At 45.9% G+C, this 18,135-nt stretch overlaps 4 protein-coding genes across 5 annotated transcripts; 1 reads left to right on the top strand and 3 right to left on the bottom strand.

Annotated features, from left to right (window-relative positions):
* The first annotated feature begins 2,074 nt into the window (after nucleotides 1-2,074).
* LOC100836630 (F-box protein At2g23160) lies at nucleotides 2,075-3,833 on the top strand. Its single transcript, XM_003565805.4, has 2 exons — nucleotides 2,075-2,293; nucleotides 2,480-3,833. The coding sequence occupies exon 2, from the start codon at nucleotides 2,507-2,509 to the stop codon at nucleotides 3,614-3,616; it is 1,110 nt and encodes a 369-aa protein (XP_003565853.2). The 5' UTR covers nucleotides 2,075-2,293; nucleotides 2,480-2,506; the 3' UTR covers nucleotides 3,617-3,833.
* Nucleotides 3,834-4,344: 511 nt separating this feature from the next.
* On the bottom strand, nucleotides 4,345-10,745 carry LOC100826848. Of its 2 annotated transcripts, XM_010232686.3 has the most exons (16): nucleotides 10,546-10,745; nucleotides 9,495-9,900; nucleotides 9,222-9,399; nucleotides 8,656-8,795; nucleotides 8,360-8,580; nucleotides 7,338-8,278; nucleotides 7,158-7,258; nucleotides 6,904-7,048; nucleotides 6,586-6,654; nucleotides 6,465-6,510; nucleotides 6,014-6,378; nucleotides 5,768-5,847; nucleotides 5,506-5,641; nucleotides 5,179-5,335; nucleotides 4,928-5,010; nucleotides 4,345-4,827 (listed from the first exon to the last, which is right to left on the bottom strand). In XM_010232686.3, the coding sequence occupies exons 1-16, from the start codon at nucleotides 10,667-10,669 to the stop codon at nucleotides 4,699-4,701; spliced, it is 3,321 nt and encodes a 1,106-aa protein (XP_010230988.1). In that variant the 5' UTR covers nucleotides 10,670-10,745; the 3' UTR covers nucleotides 4,345-4,698. The 2 variants fall into 2 exon arrangements, with proteins under 2 accessions (XP_010230988.1, XP_003567826.1); XM_003567778.4 differs by having other exon boundaries at nucleotides 7,338-8,580.
* Nucleotides 10,746-11,767: 1,022 nt separating this feature from the next.
* Nucleotides 11,768-12,622, bottom strand: LOC104582582 (mitochondrial import receptor subunit TOM7-1). Its single transcript, XM_010232685.3, has one exon. It carries the CDS (start codon nucleotides 12,435-12,437, stop codon nucleotides 12,189-12,191), a length of 249 nt encoding a protein of 82 aa, XP_010230987.1. The 5' UTR covers nucleotides 12,438-12,622; the 3' UTR covers nucleotides 11,768-12,188.
* A 2,745-nt stretch (nucleotides 12,623-15,367) lies between these two features.
* Nucleotides 15,368-17,308, bottom strand: LOC100836324. The gene is made up of 2 exons (XM_003565804.4): nucleotides 16,795-17,308; nucleotides 15,368-16,700 (listed from the first exon to the last, which is right to left on the bottom strand). The coding sequence occupies exons 1-2, from the start codon at nucleotides 17,217-17,219 to the stop codon at nucleotides 15,497-15,499; spliced, it is 1,629 nt and encodes a 542-aa protein (XP_003565852.1). The 5' UTR covers nucleotides 17,220-17,308; the 3' UTR covers nucleotides 15,368-15,496.
* Between the last annotated feature and the right edge of the window lie 827 nt (nucleotides 17,309-18,135).

Raw genomic sequence — 18,135 nt, 5'->3', positions numbered from 1 at the left:
GGGCAGCAGAAAGTCAAACAGAACGGCGCCGGTGCGCACGAAGTGCGTCAGACGATTGATTGATCAGTTCACTGCCCTGATTTTAGCCCCGGATCGACTTGGACAGTTGTGGATATAAAGATATGCACGCCAAGATCGCATCAGGATCTTACACGTAACTAATCGGGGGCTAATTTGATACTCCTATGTGATTTGATAACGCCGTCTTCACGTGTTGCTTTTTATCAGATCAGATGCTGTATCTGTATGTGTAGGTGTGCAGCTAGCTAGCTGTCAACTGTCACTTGACCAGCGCTTTCTTCTTCTTTTTTTATGGTTTTGACTTTGTGCCAAATGTCAACTGAGAAGCTCTGCTGTAGGTACAAGACCTGGCTGGTGTTGTGTGCGTCGAGCAGGGAATAAACCTTTGGATTATGCCTTGTGCAGTTGTGGTTAGACTAGTTTAAGCGCTCAGGTAGCATCATCCGATTGGCCCCCTTCTTTTGAGCTTTTGGGCCAGCTTCTATGTGTCATGCCGCTGAAGCTGAAAAGAAGGTTCCATCGACCAGAAGCCAACCGAAATCACGTGTAAAAAAGTTGCTACGAACAGTTTCGGACTTGCCCCCACGGGGAACCGTTTTTACGGCCAAAATGTCACCACCAAGATCTCATGAAAAAAATGGCTAGACCCGACCCCGTCGCGTGCAACAACAACGGGATTGGGCTCTCTCCATTGCCGTTGTCGCTTCTCCCCTGCCTCGCCTCCTCCCCACCGCCGGCGGTCTTCCCCATCTCACCTGCACCATCTCCCCGAGATCTGTCACGGGCTTCCCCATCTCCCCTGCAGCCACCGCCCTCGCCATCCTGCCCACCGCCTTCCCCATCTCCCCTGCAACAGCAGACCTCGCCATCTCGCCGCGAGTCCGCTAGGAGCAAGGTCAGGTTAGGCCGTCCTAGAGCTCATCATCGGCCATTGCTGCTTCCAAAACTTGACCACGTTGGCCGGGACAAGGTGAGCAAATCTTGGCAATTAATTGATGGATTTGCATGGTGGGGTTGATAGATTCATGGATAAAGTAGCCATTGTTTTTTTGTACTGTTACCATAGTTTAGCCTTTCACTGTATGTGTGAGATTTTCATGGTGTGGGATGGTGGATATGGATAATATGATGGATCTGGAATGATGAATTTATGGGTAAATAGGAATTGTGTGTATTGTTTTGCATGCTGTAGAATGAGATTTTGGCTACTTTTTTTTGGTCATTTTGCTTGTTGTGGTTATATTAGGCAGCAAGGAAAAAAGAAATTTTTTTGGCAAAGCTACATAGGATGTTGTAGCTCATAGAGTTTTCCTTACGTGTGCATCGAAGAAGTGAAAGTTAATAACCGTCCAACTCAGTGTTTTATTTTAATTGTCATTTATGTGGTAAAACAGTCCAAAATATACGCATATTAACAACCAAACACGTAACAATTCAATTTCAAGGCAGCGTAGTCTTTTCATACATAAATCAGACAACAAGCTGTATTTTCATAATCTGAAAAGAAATGAACAGAATAGTTTTTCAGTGCTTTATGTAACAGTAGCTTGTCACATAAATTAAGGTGCAGGCTGCAGCCGAAAAGAAAAGGCCATCGACAGTTTGAGCTTCTCAACGAGCTATCTAATTAATTAAGCTCGGACCTGTATCAATTTGTTAGTAGCACTACTAATTTACTATCGTATCTAGTATCGTTTGACTTTACAAAATGTCAAACGAGAGAGGTGGTTGTTGAGACTTGAGACCCACCGTACCGTACGTACTACACGAGATACACGTACGTCCGAGCCCATGTATTCATCGGTCGATCGGCCGGGAAGTTGCATGTACCGATGTACTCCGTACATACGTGTACCGTGCGCGAGTCGGTCGTGTCGTGTCCGAAGCCAGAAACCGTCCACCGTTTAACATTTTGTTTCAAATGCACGACTTAACACTGCTTAATCTAGATCGTTGGTCTCCAAATCAATGGTACCGATCTGATCTACCAATGGTACACGGATCGATCTCTGGTTAACTTGTTCGCTAATTCTGCCGTTGCTGTGCACTATAGGTACACATACGCGCGTGAGAAGCTCCAGATCATCTGGGTACAATCTGTTGGGAAAGCTCAGAATTTTTAGGAAAAATCTGTTGGGGAGCCAGACCTGCAATCTGCAACAACAACCTAACGGCGCAACCTCGGCGGCGCTGGAGAAGAGAAGCGGCGGGACAATTCGGTCGGCGCTCGTCTCCCCGATCGCCCTTCGCTTCACCCCCTCGCCTTTTCCAGGTAAAGCTCCGATCCGGAGGAGGCTCCCTCCGCTTCACCCACTGCACACCAGGTGCTCGACCGAATGCCTGAGTGAACTCATATCATGCAGCAGTTTCTTTTCTTTTCTTTAGGTAGATGAAAGCTGGATCCAATGTCGTCTCGATCAACTGATCTATTCGTCTCTCCTCCATCTTTGTGCTGCAGATTTTTGCTCTGATCCTTAAAAACCGGATGGCAGCGATGGAGAGGGCACAGAGGTGCTCGGCGGCAAGCCTCACGGAGGACCTCATCGTGGAGATCCTCTCGCGCGTCCCAGTGAAGCCGCTTTGCCGCTTCAAGTGCGTCTCCAAGGCCTGGGAGAACCTCATCTCCCACCCGGAGCACCGCAAGAAGCTCCCCCAGACCCTGGCCGGCTTCCTCTACACCAGCCTCAGCGGCCTGCTCCCAGCTCTGGCCTTCACCAATGCATCCCCCCAGGAGGAACGCTACCCGATCTTCCCCTCTAATTTCTCCTTCCTGCCGGAATTCCAAGACATCAGGATCATGGACTGCTGCAACGGCCTCCTCCTCTGCCGTCTCTGGGAATCCACGGACGATTTCCATTACGTCCTGTGCAACCCTGCCACGGAGAAGTTCACCACCGTGCCACCCTCGGGCAATGCCGACAACCTCTACGCCGCACGCCTGGGCTTCGACCCGGCCGTGTCGTCGTCGAGATTCCATGTGTTTGAGCTCGTGGAGTACGAGGAAGATGACCCGGTCATCACCGGAGTCCGGGTGTATTCCTCTGAAACCAGAGAATGGGTTCACAAGGAGGTCGAATGGAGCGACGACGCTCTGCTCGAGTCTCGCCTGTCAAGAACCGTCTTCCTTAACGGCTCTCTGCATATCCTCACCGATCAGCCTGCTGTGCTCACGGTGGACACGGAGCTTAAGACATGGAGGAAGATCCATCTCAGTCTTCTCCAGGATCAGGATGGGTTCATCCAGCAGTCACAGGGCCGCTTGCATTATGTCAACTTCAGGGAATTCGATTCTGTCACTCGGCTGGCAGTTTACATCCTCGAGGACTACGGCGGCGATGACTGGGTGTTGAAGCATAGTGTTGAAGCTTCACGCATATTTGGGACTACAGACCTTCAACTGGTGGATTGGGTTGCAATGCATCCAGAATGTAACCTGCTCTTCTTCAGTGTGGGATGGGATGGGACGTTGATGTCCTATGATATGGATCGTCAGCAGGTTCGAGTGATCCGCAACCTTGGACATGACTCCCTGCCTCCATATCTGCCGTGTGTGCCTTTCTACTCTGAGTTACCAGCTTTGGAAAACGAGACATAACAATGTCATACAAATACACATTGGTGTCTTTAATAAGAAAGTGAATCTTGAGTTGATACTTATTGGTATGGAGGAACAGCTTAATTTGGATCCTGTTATCTCTGAATTGGAGTGCTTAGATATCTGCCCAGTTTTCTGTTTTCAATCAACTTTCTGGTGTCAGTACTTGTCTCTATATGTTGCTGGTTTTGCTAGACAATGTCTTGTTGGGTTTGCATATTTAGCCGGAACTGTCAAAATGGCATTGCATAGACTGCAACTGTCTTCCATTGCTACATACGGGTAATAGGCTACTAGGTCAGTTTTGCCAAATGTTGAAGGCGTCAAAGGGTTTCACCATGGTCAAATAATCGTAGAGCCCTTGCTGAAAACCGAAGTTGTAAGAAATTCAGAGGTACATTTCGAATTTCTGAAACTGGAAGATAGTATTAAGCCCATGAATCTTGCGACATATGTGGTTAACAAAATGGGATATTTACATTTTTGTTAAGACTCCTTAATTTCGTTTTGGTACACCGTTCGAACTGATACGTCTTTTATCCAAACACACATTTAGGAACCTCAAATGTTTTGTCAAAACATGTAAGCGGAAGCATGAGCAGAACTTCGTTTCTGATTCGGATCACCTTCCGGCTCCTCCGACTCCAAGTATTCTTTCGCCAGCGGCAGGCAGCAGCAGTGCATCAAAAATCAAAATTTTGTACACAGATGTGTTGCTATCAAACGGGAACTGAGGAACTCCTCCACCCATGAGATGGCACCCTTAATATATCTTCATTCATCATCATGAATAGTCGTATGAGTCGGATATAACCAAAAATTTACAAACGGTAGGAAAAGGTGCAGCTATCCTACACCTACAGCAACTACAGGGAAAAAAAGAACTGTATCAATCTCTCTTTCTTTTCAGGCTGCACTATGTTGCTAGCTACTCTATTCACACTTCATCATAACGCCGTCTCAATCAAAACTGGAATGTCAAAACCAGCAGCACTCTTGGAAGTCGAAATCGCCTTATTTACAGTGAAATGGATCAGCACTGCGGCTCGACAAGACTCATTCATAAGAACACACACAAAAATTCATTCCAGAGCGGAGAACTGCTCTTTGTCTTCATGCCACTTCCTCACGATGTCACCCAACTCTGGAAATCCAGCAAGGACAAGGAGCTCTAGAAGTTCAAATGCCAGCTGCTTCAAACAAACTGGGGACTGCATGGAAAACCAATTGTACACATCAGTTAAGCATCATACAGTTGCTACTAAGGTTAATTTGCATTCGATATGGAATGGATTCCCAAAGAATATATACCTGAAGAAAGAAGTAAATATCCTGAGCACATCTTTCGTACTCCTTTCGACCAACCAGACTCACGAGCGCAGATGGAGCTTTATCTGTGCAGATAAATTAAGCAGTAAAAACCAAAGCTAAAAGAAGAATTCCAAAGACCATGCTAACTAAAAATCACAGGTGATGAGTTTGATAGCAGAGAATCATCATGCCTCTAGTAGAACATAAGCAAAAGGAAGAAAGAAAGAAGGGAAAGCAAGTACAAAGTTCACCTATTATCAATTCACGGACAAAATCTGCACGGTGAGCAGCTTCTAATCGTTGTTCTTCAGTCAGATAGTTTGCCATGCCAGTATTCTGGGCAGCAGAAGGTGCAGCTGGTTTTCTATTTGGATGCTTTGTCATGAAAATTCCATCTGGCCAAAGTATCTGTACATGGTGAAATAGAAAACATGGAGCCTAAATTAGGGGGGCAGCCATGACCTAAAAGTTTATGAGAAGAATTTATCTAATCAGCTAATTGCATCAAGTTCCCTTTGTACATTTGTTTGTTGTTAGCACTTGGCACCTGCTTTGCTAAAAATGACACCGGGACTTACTTGTTCAACACGCTTGACTAAAAAGGCAATTATTCTCCCCTTTCTAAGTAACTGGATTTTCTCAACAAGCCAGTCATCAAATGTGTCTCCCATTCCCAATTGCAGTATTTGCTTCGCGACCCAAAATGCTTGCCGTCTACAAAACAAAAACAAAAAAATCAAGGTTATTAGAGATGATTTCACGCGGATTTACTCTACATGTCCCTAAGGTTACAGATGCTAAATATTAGAAATGATAGTCATGTGTGTAGAATTAACTCACCTAATCCAGCCACCATCTTGGAGCTGAAAAACTACATCAACCAGATGAAATATTGGAGCACTAAGATTTGGGGTCATCCACTGCATTAAAGTAGGTATAAAGTTGTTAGTCAGGCAGCTGCTGCATCGCATACATTTAAAGTAAAACAAAAAAAATGTTCAAAAATGAGTGAGAACAGCACAAGAAATAAAGTTAAAGAAGACAACAACTTGATGGTAAAAAATTGTAGAAATATTTAGGACTTACTTCACTAGGATTCCCTGACACTGAGTACCCATCAGATTCAATTTGAGATGTATAATCAGTTTGACTTGGCAACATTTTCTTATGATTTCCTGGATTTATCGTAAATGAGTGATCATTTTGTTCAGGATCACTTCCAGAGTCGTCTTGATAAATATTGGTACTCGTGTTGCTAACATTAGGTCCTAAATTGTGTTCCGCACTTCCTTTCCTCAATCTCAAACCGTCAACAGCAAAGTCCTTATCCTTATCCACTGTATCATGTTGGCATCCACTTAATTGTCTTGTAGAGGCCAAATTTCCATTCAAAGCTTTGGAAGAATTCAATGGTCTTGCACCCTTGTCATTTGATCTTACATCTAAATTGACTGCATGATATCAGCAAGCAGGCTTTAGGTAGCGCTTTAGGAACTTAGAAGCACTAGTTACTCGACTAGAAAGGGGGATTGCTCACCTGATAGTGCCTGGATAACTGAGAGAGAATCTGAGAAAGTGTATGTCTGTAACAAGGAAATTTCACTTTATTATTAGCATCTTCAAAAAAGTTGAACATGATAAGATTTAGAAGAACAAACCTGTGAATCAACACTTAGAAAATCCCAGACTTCGATACAGCTTGAAACAGTGGGAATCTGAAGAAGCTTCTGTAGAATTAACAGGCAGAGTTATCATATGTTCATATGAGTTTTGTTAGTTTCTTGGGGTACCGAATATTTTATTTAGAAATTTTAAAACCTATTTTAGTCTCTAGTGAAACTGATATTAAAATGTATTACTCCAACCACTCTAAGTACATTGACATCGTTTCTTGATTGGACATCTTAATGCTAGCTTATGGTGAGAGTGACAATTAACTTGAGTGTATTCAAATACAAATAGCAACGAAAATACACCTTTAGATATATGTCAAGCAACTTGCACCTCTCTCGAACAACAGGAACCTCTAACCCTGATGATAGGAAATGCTTTGGAGGCAAGTGAAGACTGTACTGAGGATATTCTTTCAGACGCCGATGTAGCTCTTCAAAATGACGAAACCTAAAGTACACAAAACCACAGGGAGAAACAGAAAGCAATATTAGCATCTGAATAATAAGTAAGCATCATTTCTACTGTGGCTCACATAAGTAACACAAAAGGTAGTCACCTCCTCTTGATAGACCAACTATTACCGTTGGCATCGGTTACGGAAACAGAATACACAGCAAACATGCCAGATCCACTTTTTACAATGCTGGCTCCTACCACCTGAATGAGGAAATCCAGTAAAGATTTGTACCACCAGTAGTTAAGAGAATCAAAGAACATTAAATAGAAAATGTGTTACCTCACATCTTAACTTCAGATAAGAGTCTTCCAGCACATTAGTGCTAGAATAATTAGATGAATAAGAAGAGTCAATTGATCCCAATGACAAAGATGAAGCATTTGCACCACTAAATATCCTGGCCATGCTTTCCACCTCAGTATCATCATACAGTCCATCTGTCCTTGAACCATTTGCTGATGTACTTAGTGTGCCTAAATCACCTCCCACCAAGAAAGGTGATCTATCTGCCTCTTGCCAAAAGGGGGTCTTTTGGGAATTTGACCTTGACCTTTTCCTTCCTGAGGAAGTTCTCGACATTTTCAACTTGCCCAAATGACTTCTATTTGTCTTTGCTCTATGGAAACCAGAAGATTCAAGAGGATGATGTATATGGGACGAGGTGCCATTTCCTTTACTTTTGCTATCCCAAACTCTGGTTACAGGAGAGTCCAGGCCAGTAACATTGTTATTTTCATCCTCCTCAGTGCCATATGAACTCTCACTGTCCATTGCAACATCTTCTTGGCTGGCATGCTCAGCCATTTCTCCAGAAAAACTTGTTGGCAGGTGATTAGTGCCATTTGAATATGGAGTAGTTGAGCTTTTCAAATGATGGTCCTCAGAATTGGACAAGGCTGTTTGCTTTTGTGGAATAGTAGGATGATGACGAATTGAAGTGCTGAAGGGAGCTGATTGCTGTGTTGATTTAGTGGTGACTAGAGAAGACCTGACAGGTGCTTTCACAACATGTTCTGCGTTTTCTAAATTGTAATTCTTCCCTTTAGTCCACATATTCTCAAGGTGCTCAGGTGCTACAACTCGACTTTTTCGGTGGGAGATGATGTCCAATGTTTGTGCCGACTCTCCTTCGTAATTCTCTGTAGTTATCCCGTCACGATTTTGGGGATGTACAGAAATACTGGTATCTGAATAGATGTGGGAATCGGAAGTTGAACTGCCTGATTCAAGAGGATGCGAATTGTTGATCAAATGATAATTGGGGGATTTTGGATTGGCACTAGACAGATTTTTAGTTTTACCGAGTTGCACGTCTGAAGCAGTCTTGGACTGACCCTGACTAAATCTCACAAGTTCAACCCCAGGACTTGAGTGATCTGCTAGTGCAGAAAGTTCATCCACAGATGGCATAGGAGGCTCCCTCTGCTTAACCAATGCAACATCCTCCAAGGATCCAGCAACTCCATTATCTGCCTTATTGGCACGAGAAAGAGCCAAAGATTCAATCCTTTCATTTATAAACCTGCGAATCATACATCTCGATGTGATTGCAATAGAAAATACCATTTGCAGTAGAACAAGCGCACTATGTTAATACCTTGGATTTGCTAAGTTTATGACAGGCCTCAAAACTGCACATGCAAGAAGCTCTCGTGCGGTAGAGCGGAAGAACGAACACTGTAGATTTTCAGGCTTTACTGTGATTGAGATCAAACCATCTGAAAGACTTCGTAAGACCTGGAAGTAGAAATAAATATATTGTATACATCAGATGAACAGATTAAATTTAATGGTTACGAAGATACAATGCATGAAGCCAAAAATATTATTGTGATGTTCAATTCACCAACAATGACATGCAAGTGTTAAATTAACACATGGATTATGAGCTAATGTGTGTCGTCAAAGTTATAAATAAACAATGGGAACAAAAGGAGTTGAAACGCCATATCTCACGAACAGTTTATACAAGCAGTATTTATTATTCAGATATTTATTGTTAAATATGTGTTTACCTAGCAGCAATTAATTCATCCCATGCTCAGATCCAAGAGGGTGAGGTACAAGTGCATACATAACAAATGAACATTAAGCAAGAACCAAAAAGTTCAACATCAATAATGCCTTTCTTTGTTCGCAAAAGCAAAAAAAATGATGCCTTACCTTGTATTCAGCACTGGCTGAAAATAAGGCTGGATGCAACTTGCCTTCGGCTATAAGGGCCAGTTTCAGTTCAGCGTCACGACACTCTGTTGGAAGGCTAACAAACTTCTCTTTTCCAATCTTAGCTTCACAGGAATGATAAAGCTCCAAATTATTGCATACGAGATCAACAAGATCCCTGCATAAGGTAGATAAGGTCTTCCTAAGACATCCGATGTTCTAAAAAGGTATGCTGTTCATGCATTTCATGTGATAAAACAAACTTTCAAAAACCTGGTTAGTAGAGTGATGAGGTTAACATTTCTTGCCCGATTTGAAATCTCCCCAAGGACAGAATTTACTACACTGATGAGTTCCTCCGGGCCGTCCTTATCAGGTGTTACGCGGGAGTACCAAAGATCTGTTACCCACTCTGTGACGAGATGCCTTGTGAACTGTTCAAATGCTGCTTCTACTGGAGGCGAGTTCACCTTGCTCTTCCAGCCTGGACTTCCATTCTTCTGAGCAAGGGAAGGCTTATTCAATTCAATACTTTTTGTTTTGACAAGCGGACGACTGACAACATGGTCTGTAGTTGTTGAGCTCTTTCTACGGAAGTCGTAGTCAAGTGACATGTAGCGAAATAAAATCATCAAAGCCGTGGCAAACGGGAAGTTAATCCAAACTGAAGAGCTTGTCACTGAAATGGAGAAAATCAGTCATTTTAGCAGGATCATGGGTGGGACAGCATTGTTTTAATAGAATGCAGGATTCAAAAAAATAAGGATGTTGTGACTGATATAAATCTGCCTCAGCACTTAGCCTCTTCTTCTGTTAACATCCACAGAAACATAAAAAAAATTGCTGGCTGTATGTGAATTTTCCATCGAACATACATGCCTAGCTCCTGTCTTCCTTGTATCTAGACTACATCAAGCAGTCTAGGGTATGATTGAGCTATGAAAATCGATTGATATACTCTATGTTCTACAATTCCACTACAAATTTCAATCACCGTGAGATAGCAGCAGAATTTCTGATGTCCCAACGAAAGCACAAACCATCTAACATGGAAACAAACAACCTACTCAGAGCTAATTACCAGTCTACAACTGCCTAATGCAACAAATCACAACACGAATGGAACAAACTAGCATCACTAGTCCACAAAGGGTCAGAAAACGATGCCAAAATTAGCGCACCCGTATCAGGGAGTAGCGAGCGTAAAAACCTAATCACAGCACTGACGGGCGACCGACCGATGCATCGACATAAATTACCGGACCGGCGAGCGAGCCAAGCGGTGGGGAAAGTAGCGGCGCTAGGGTTTGGGAGAAGGACTCACGGGACATGAGGAAGGCGAGACCGAAGGCGAAGACGAGGAGCAGCACGGCGCGCTTCTTCGCCTCCTCCGCGAGGTCGCGGGCCGTGTAGGCAGCCCTCGGCGCCGCGCCTCCCGGCGTCGCCATCCGCCGCCGCGGCCGCGGCCGGCGGCGAGGTGCGGGAGAGGAGGAGGGGACAGGACTCGACGGCGGCAGCGGCCTCTCTTTGTTTGTGAAGGGGACGGCCGGTCGAGCGCTGGCTTTTTCCGGGCAACTGTATTTTATGTTTTTATTACTGTAAGTATTTTTTGCGGTATTTTAGTCTCGACCAGGTCACTGCGCTCTGGGACCCATCTGGAGTGAGCTGGCGGTGTTCATTTCGAATTTTCTACTGCCGGAAGCTGTAAATTAACCACAGCTTTGCCACTAAATTAAATATGCCAGTAAGAAAATGACAAAAAAAAACAGATGTCAGCTTTGCCACTAATGTTCTCTCTCATTTTTGCCACTTATTAAGGGCTGTTTGGGTGCTTTCTAATGTTATTCCTAAGAAATAAATGTAGCAAGTCTCAATTGGCAAGCTAGATAAGTACATCTACACATTTGTTAAGCCACCTATGAATTTTCTATAATAGATTTTCATGTTATTAATTTTTTTCACAGATTTTTATTTAGTTACATGTTTAATATGCAGGACATCACATCGTCCAACAGATATTCTTTAATGGTTTATTTTCCCCGAAAGGAGCACTATTCCGTCCTTGAAAAACGAAACGCCGGATCGATCACGCTGTCTCGTTCAGGAAAACGAGACCAGCTCTACCAAATGAAATTAGATTTCACCTGTCGTCATCGTCTGGGCAGAGAAGAACTCGCATACACACGAGAAATATACGGGAAATTCGGACGACGTTCCAGTCACGACTATACACTCGTTGATTTATTAAGGAAAATCTGTTCAGCAAATGTCCTGTTCAATCTGTTTATGCCGCAGAAACAGCAACAGAAGATCGACCTATTGATCAATCAAAGCGTGCTAACGAAAATTTCACTCCAACCGTAGCAATATAGAACTGTCAAATTTCTTACAATTCTGGAACACCGGCAGTGAAGCCTCGACCTGAATACTTGCCCACTGATGAGAGCACATCCTGGAACAAATGCAAGAACAGTGGATGCATGAAACATGGAAGAAAACAGAGATTTTTACCCCCGACATTTCTCAGGGAATTACCAACAGTCATATATCGATCGGTCGCTCAGTAAAAATTGACACGGAACATACGCTGTCCTGCTCAAGATCCACAACGGCATCACATCATCAACACGGAGTTGCAAAGATCACACATTTCACATTTTGGCATGCCGGTGACAAAATCCACAAATCTAACAACACAGACATCACACGTTCATCATGAACAGAGAATCAATCATACGACGGTCCAGGTAGGTAGGTAGGTATATCGATCCCCAGCAAAAACAGAACAGCGCAGAAATTACCACAGGAGCTAGCAGCAGCAACCAAACCACCAAGTGCGTGCGAGCGATAACCTTCAAGTGATCGAAGTGCGCCGATGATGCAGCCCAAAATCCACAAAGTCTGGCCGCTAGACTCCTGAAAGCTACTCCACAAAGCAGACGCTACGGGGAACGGGAGGCGATAGGATCAGAAGGGGGTGAGGAGCTGCGCGAGGGAGGGCCTGGGGTTGGAGCTCCGGACGCCGACGAAGATGACGAGCGGGATGAAGCCGTAGTGCGCCGACACCTTGGCCGCCTTCATCGCCCACGCGGCCCACTCCCTCCTCGCCGCCGAACGCCTCTCCGCTGCCTCCTCCGGAGCCGCCGCGGCCTCGCGCCTCCTCACGACTGTGAACCTCGTCTTCGGCCTCGGGGACGAGCGGGGTGGCTGCGCCATGGCTTTTGCTGGGGTCGCCGCTCGCCGCCGCGCGAATCGCAAAACCCTACTGCTAGCAAGCAAGAAGAGCTTCTCGGGGAAGGGAGGAGGAGCAGTTGGGGCGTTTGATCTGTGCCTGCCGCTGCTGCGGCCGAGCGGGTGTTGTTTTGGGCCGGGAAGTGCAGTGTTGGTGGGCTAATGGGTGTCTGGGTAGTCTTCTGTGGGTGTTGGGCTCCTGTCCAAAAACCGAAAACTATATGGGCTGGGCTTGTGCCAGATGCTAGTGTCAAGTTTCTGAGTTTCTTTGTTCTTTCGCTCAAAAACAAAAATACGAGTTTCTTTGTTCTTTCTTTAAGCGGCGTGCATGCATGTTAATTTGTGAATTCACCAGTTTTGGAGTGTTTTGTTACCAATGAAGGAGTAAACGAGTGCGGCAACTTCGGCCATTCTTTCCCAACGTAGTTGGAATTAGCACACCATAAAATTAATTTATACTCTTTCTGATTCTAAATTCTTGACTCAAATTTACTTAAATATGGACGTATCTATATACTAAAATATGAACAAATACATCTATTATATACTAAAAGCAATATGAGAGATACAGCCATACAAATCGTTCGTTTCACGTTACGTTCGGATGAATCTCTAAAACAAAACACGACTCCCAATATGGCACGTTAGCTTAACAAACTGAGTGCCACACGAGACACGACCGACGCATCCTTCGGCCGGCAGACGCATCCCTTCGGCGAACAGGCGCGTCGCTCCACTGCCGTCCGGTTGCTTCCGTCGCATGCCAATTATACACGTACTAGATGAGTTTGTTAATCACGCATGGCTGCAGGCAAGTCCACTGTGAGCGGTGGCTATCACGTGCATGTGGTTAGGCCTACTGCTGCATGCATTCCTTCGATCCTTTCTTTTAATTAGCAAAACGCTGCTTCCTTTAATACACGTACACCATGAAATTGAAGATTAAACAGAGAGAGAAAAGAGGGAATTAAAACCCATAATTCTAATCGATCTATCATATTAGCATCCATCACACTAATCTTTTCTATTAGAATCACTCTATCATTTACATTGGTCACATAAATACTCATACATGAGCATGAAAAACTAAAAGTAATATGAGGGCGGTTTTGCTATTTCTTAGACGACTGAAAAATAACTATTTCCCAGTCGATGATAACAACCTTTTTGAATCAGTCATTGAGATTCGTGTAAGATTGATGTAGCTCCGATGGATAAGAAAATCTTCATTGGATGGTTATGATTGTCGACGGATAAATAACTATTTCTTAGGCGACTGAGAAATAGACACTCCCATATGAGGGATTCCGAGAGGAGCCTCCACATTGATCCACATCAACCAATTATTTTCAGCCGTTAGATATGAGATCCACGTGAGTTCTCCGGAAGAGATCGATTAACACCAGATTGATCAGCATATCGATTATCACCCACCACGGGCGGAGATCGATTAACACCTTATTCGGCACTGTGAAACACGGCGCCAAGCAGAGCAGCAACAGAGTGACAATGAAGGGTGGGATTTGGGGAATGAGAGGCTGACGGGAGAGATTTCACAACTATATCCCTTAGAGCCTCCACAGTGGCGCTGCGCAGGGGAGGCAGCGCAAGGGTGTGCGCAGAGGGGTGCGGAGGCGTTGTTGGGCATGCACGGCGTAGGGGCCCTGGCAGAGGCGGTGTAGGGCATGCGCGGGAGGAGCGGAGGACGTGCAGAGGGCGCGCGTAGGAGGTGCAGGGGCGCACGCGGAAGTGGTGCAGTGGGGCATGGCGGAGTTTGGATTGGAGGATCTAATGGGAAAGAAGAGATATGAGAACTGAGTAATTTTTTCATTCTTTTGTGAGTCCTATCTACGTGCAAGTTTGGCATCATCTACTAACCTTTGGCATCAATGCTAAATTGGACATATGTGACAAATTTGGCTTTTGGCACGCTGTGACCCTCAGTTATACAAATCTCATGTCTTTGATTTCAAAATTTAAAATACGACAAACAGATTCATATTGGACATACCAATAGTGAATTATACTCCCTCCATCCGGATTTATAGGGACTGCATTGAATTTTGCGCTGAACTTTGACAAACAATTATAAAAAAAAATTGTATGTGTATAAACTTTATACCGTTAATAGAGTTTTTCAAAAAGAATATAACGATATCTAATGTGTCACCAAAGTCCCGCATAAAATCTCATGCGGGCCTTATTAAACCGAACAGGGGACTACCAGTATGGCATGGAATTAAAAAGGTATAAAGAAAAAAAAGTCATCAGCACACATACAAAAAAATTAATACAACAATTATCATCAGGTGTGGCCACCATGCTAGTGTAATAAAAAATCACTTGAGATGGGACTGAGGGAGTAGTTAGTTTCGAACTAAACAGTACAGTACTTAAAATCCTCTTAATTACTCCAAATGCAATCCACGCAGATAAGCAGAGTTGCGTTTGTGTGCCCACGTGATGCGTCGTCCCCCGTAGATACGATAGATATGATCCCTCCCCCATGAAAAGGGCATGAGACAAAATACGCACGTGAGAAACTGTTACCCGTGTTAAATTAAAGCAAGCAAGCAGCACGCGTATATCGGATCATCCGTATCGTCAGGTAGGACGAACTGCTTTAACACCGAACAGTACTCTCCCACGCAACGCACGCGCAAGCAAAGCACACAAGATCGATAGATTTGTAACACACATGACTCACGTAGCAGAATAAACAGGGGACGTGAACAAGTCCGGATCAGGGCAGTAGTAGTGTGTTTCCTCTCTACTTAAGACTTGTAATCAGCTGAATTTACTAGAGAATAAGAGAAGAGGCAGAGGTTCATGCGTTGCCGTGAGTCTGTGTGTGTTCTTGTGTGTGCGCTAATCTCGCGTGTTAATTTTAAAGCACGGGAGCTAGGAGAATCATATGCCGGAAAAACAAAATCGACTGCTGGAACTTTATTTCTCAGGCGGCTAGCTGCTGAATAGCAGAACCGTTATTACGTACTTAAGCAATAATTGATAAATACGATGCAGTAATTAATTAATCCGGCCGATCAAGAGGCGTGCTGCTGCATTATAAGCCTTTGCTCCAGGGGCATCTCCGTGGCATGGAACTGGAAGTTGTAGCTGTTGACGCCGGTGAAGATGCCATCCTGCTTTCGACGTGTTTCAACTCTTCCGTCGGTGAAGGTGTCCTTCTGTATGTAACCAAAGGGGACGTCGCAGGTGGCCTTGGTGGCCATGACCCGGACGGAGACCTTTGTCCTGGGAGGCACGGTGACCTCGTACTCGACCGCCTTCTTCACCGTGGTGACGACGGTCTCGCCCCAGTTGTAGGACCCGAAGAACTCGGCGGAGAGTTCCGCTTGGGCGCCGAGGCCGAGCTTGGGGAACCCGACCTTCATGGTGGCCGTGTAGCCGAGGGTGAGCTCGAGGGTGGCGTCCCACTGGGTGGTCTCCGTCTCCTCGAAGGATATGGTGAGCCTCTTAGTGGTCGGTGCGGAGGTGTCGTTGACGGCGTCGGCCATGGCCATCGTCACCGGCATCCTGTCGTACACCCTGGCCTCGTCGAGGAAGTAGACCATGTCGCTGATCTCGCGGTGCATCACCGCCGCCTCCACCTTCACCAGAGCTTCCCTGGGGAGGGTGCTGCTGGCGGCCTCCAGAGCGTTCATCAAGGCCGCCGCCGGCGATGTCTGGTTGATGCAGAAATTGTCGCTGAAAGCCATGGGGCCGCCCCCAGGGGTAAATATGGTTCTGGTGCTCCTCAGCGCGAACGAGTCGTCGCCCACCTGGAGAAGCTCGAACAGGTCATCGTCGTTGCTGCTGCCGGCGCCGGCGGCCAGAATAATCCAGTTCATGTTGAGGGGTCGGATCCAGAGCCTGGACAGGTTCCTGTTACGGACGCGGAAGCGGCCGTGGATGTCGTTGGCGACGTAGACGACCTCGTGCGCCACGGCCGCGTCCCCGACGTCGTCGGACGCGAAGACGAGGTGGTTGCGGCCTTGGATCGTGCGCGCGGCCAGGTACTTGCCGTTGCTGCCCTTGAACGCCACGACTCTAGGCAGCAACCTCTTGCTGTTGGACAGGTTGAAGATGATGAAGCCGTCGTCGTCGTCGTCGACCTGCTGCTGCTGCTGGCGTCCAACGCACAAGCACGAGCCCACGGTACCAGTGCCGCTCAACGACATGCGCCCGCTGCCATCGTCGTCCTTTCCTGCAGCTGCGGCCTGCTGCAGCCTGCCGGCGAGAACCATCCTGCATGCCAAAAAAAAGCTTAAATGTGCCTACTGTATATCATATATCCGGCCTTCTCTATCATTCATATGTGTCCAACTATTCGGAAATTAACCTGAAGGTCATCGTCACGGATTGATCACGAGGCTGATCACCGGCGTCAGCAGCAGCGCGGGCGCGGCCACCATCATCTGAAGAGACGACAGGGACAGCCTTAATCAGGGTGCAAGACGGCTTGGACAGGTCCTCCTCCGGCTCGTCGGCGCCGGCAACGACGATCCACCCGTCGTCGTCGTGACGGCGAGCTACCCAGTACTTGCGGTTGTAGCGACATCGGATGTGCACGAGGCCGTCGTGCAGCCGGGACGGCTCCACGTCGAACCGGGTGAAGAGGCTGAGGGCGTCCTCGCCGCTGAGCTCCAGCTGCCTGTATTTCTCCTCCCCGTGCCCGTGCACATACCGCAGGAACTTACCGTTGCTTTTTGACCGAAGGGCGATGCAACTGGGAAGCTGCTGCTCTGCTGCTGCTTCCGACGACATTCTCTCGAACGATCTCCCTGCAGCTTCGATGGACAGGCTCTAGCTTGCTTGCTATTGTTGCGCTTGCTTCTGCTCGAGATTCATTTCCTTTGCTATTTATAGATATATCTACCGTACCTAACATATGCTATTAAAGGGAAATAAAGCGCTTCCTATTAAGTAGGTAGACAACGGATCATGACAACGACTCCAATCCAAAAAATTAATATGGAGTATCTACCGTACCAAACATATATTAAAGGCCACTAACGCCCTAGCTGCGTGCCGCATGTGCATGTGCCAGGCAGCTGATACGTTTGCCCAAAGATCAGTCACATGAAGATGTACACGATCGGAAATTTATTTGGTCAGAGTCACCTGTCGTGCCTCTCTTTTTATTTTTTCTCAATATCACAAATCCCATGTTACAAAAGCTGACCTTAGTGCATCTATATATACACCCAAAATCACCTAATCCTAATAGGACTAGAACTTAATGTGCAAAACTAATTAGACTCATACTAGTGCTACTACTCGAACTCAGGACGGGCCAGTCCTAAACGGAGTCATACAACAAGATTATTCTAACAATCTCCCCCTAATCTTGACTTGCCGTCTCCTCGTGCTCCCCCTGAACTTGACTCTCCGCAGCTTCACGACTTGTTGACTACACTCAATGTATGATCCAGACTTCCAGTCACGCTAGCTCCCGCATGGACTACACCGCCCACACCTAGCGCAATACATGCTAGCTAAACCCATAGCTCCAAGTAGAGACATGTCCTCATTGAAGAGACTCACCTTCGCTGGTACACCGCCCCACTATACGCTTGAGCTTTCGTCTTCTCGTTGAGACAAACAGACTTCGCCCTCACTGATACACCTCACCGGACAGCCCTTCGACCATGATGCACTTCCACTGCAACAGAGTCCCACA

Source organism: Brachypodium distachyon, chromosome 2 (genome assembly GCF_000005505.3).
Source record: "Brachypodium distachyon strain Bd21 chromosome 2, Brachypodium_distachyon_v3.0, whole genome shotgun sequence".
Lineage (NCBI taxonomy): Eukaryota > Viridiplantae > Streptophyta > Magnoliopsida > Poales > Poaceae > Brachypodium > Brachypodium distachyon.
Note: the sequence above shows the minus strand (reverse complement) of the source record. Positions and strands in the feature narration are given on the sequence as shown.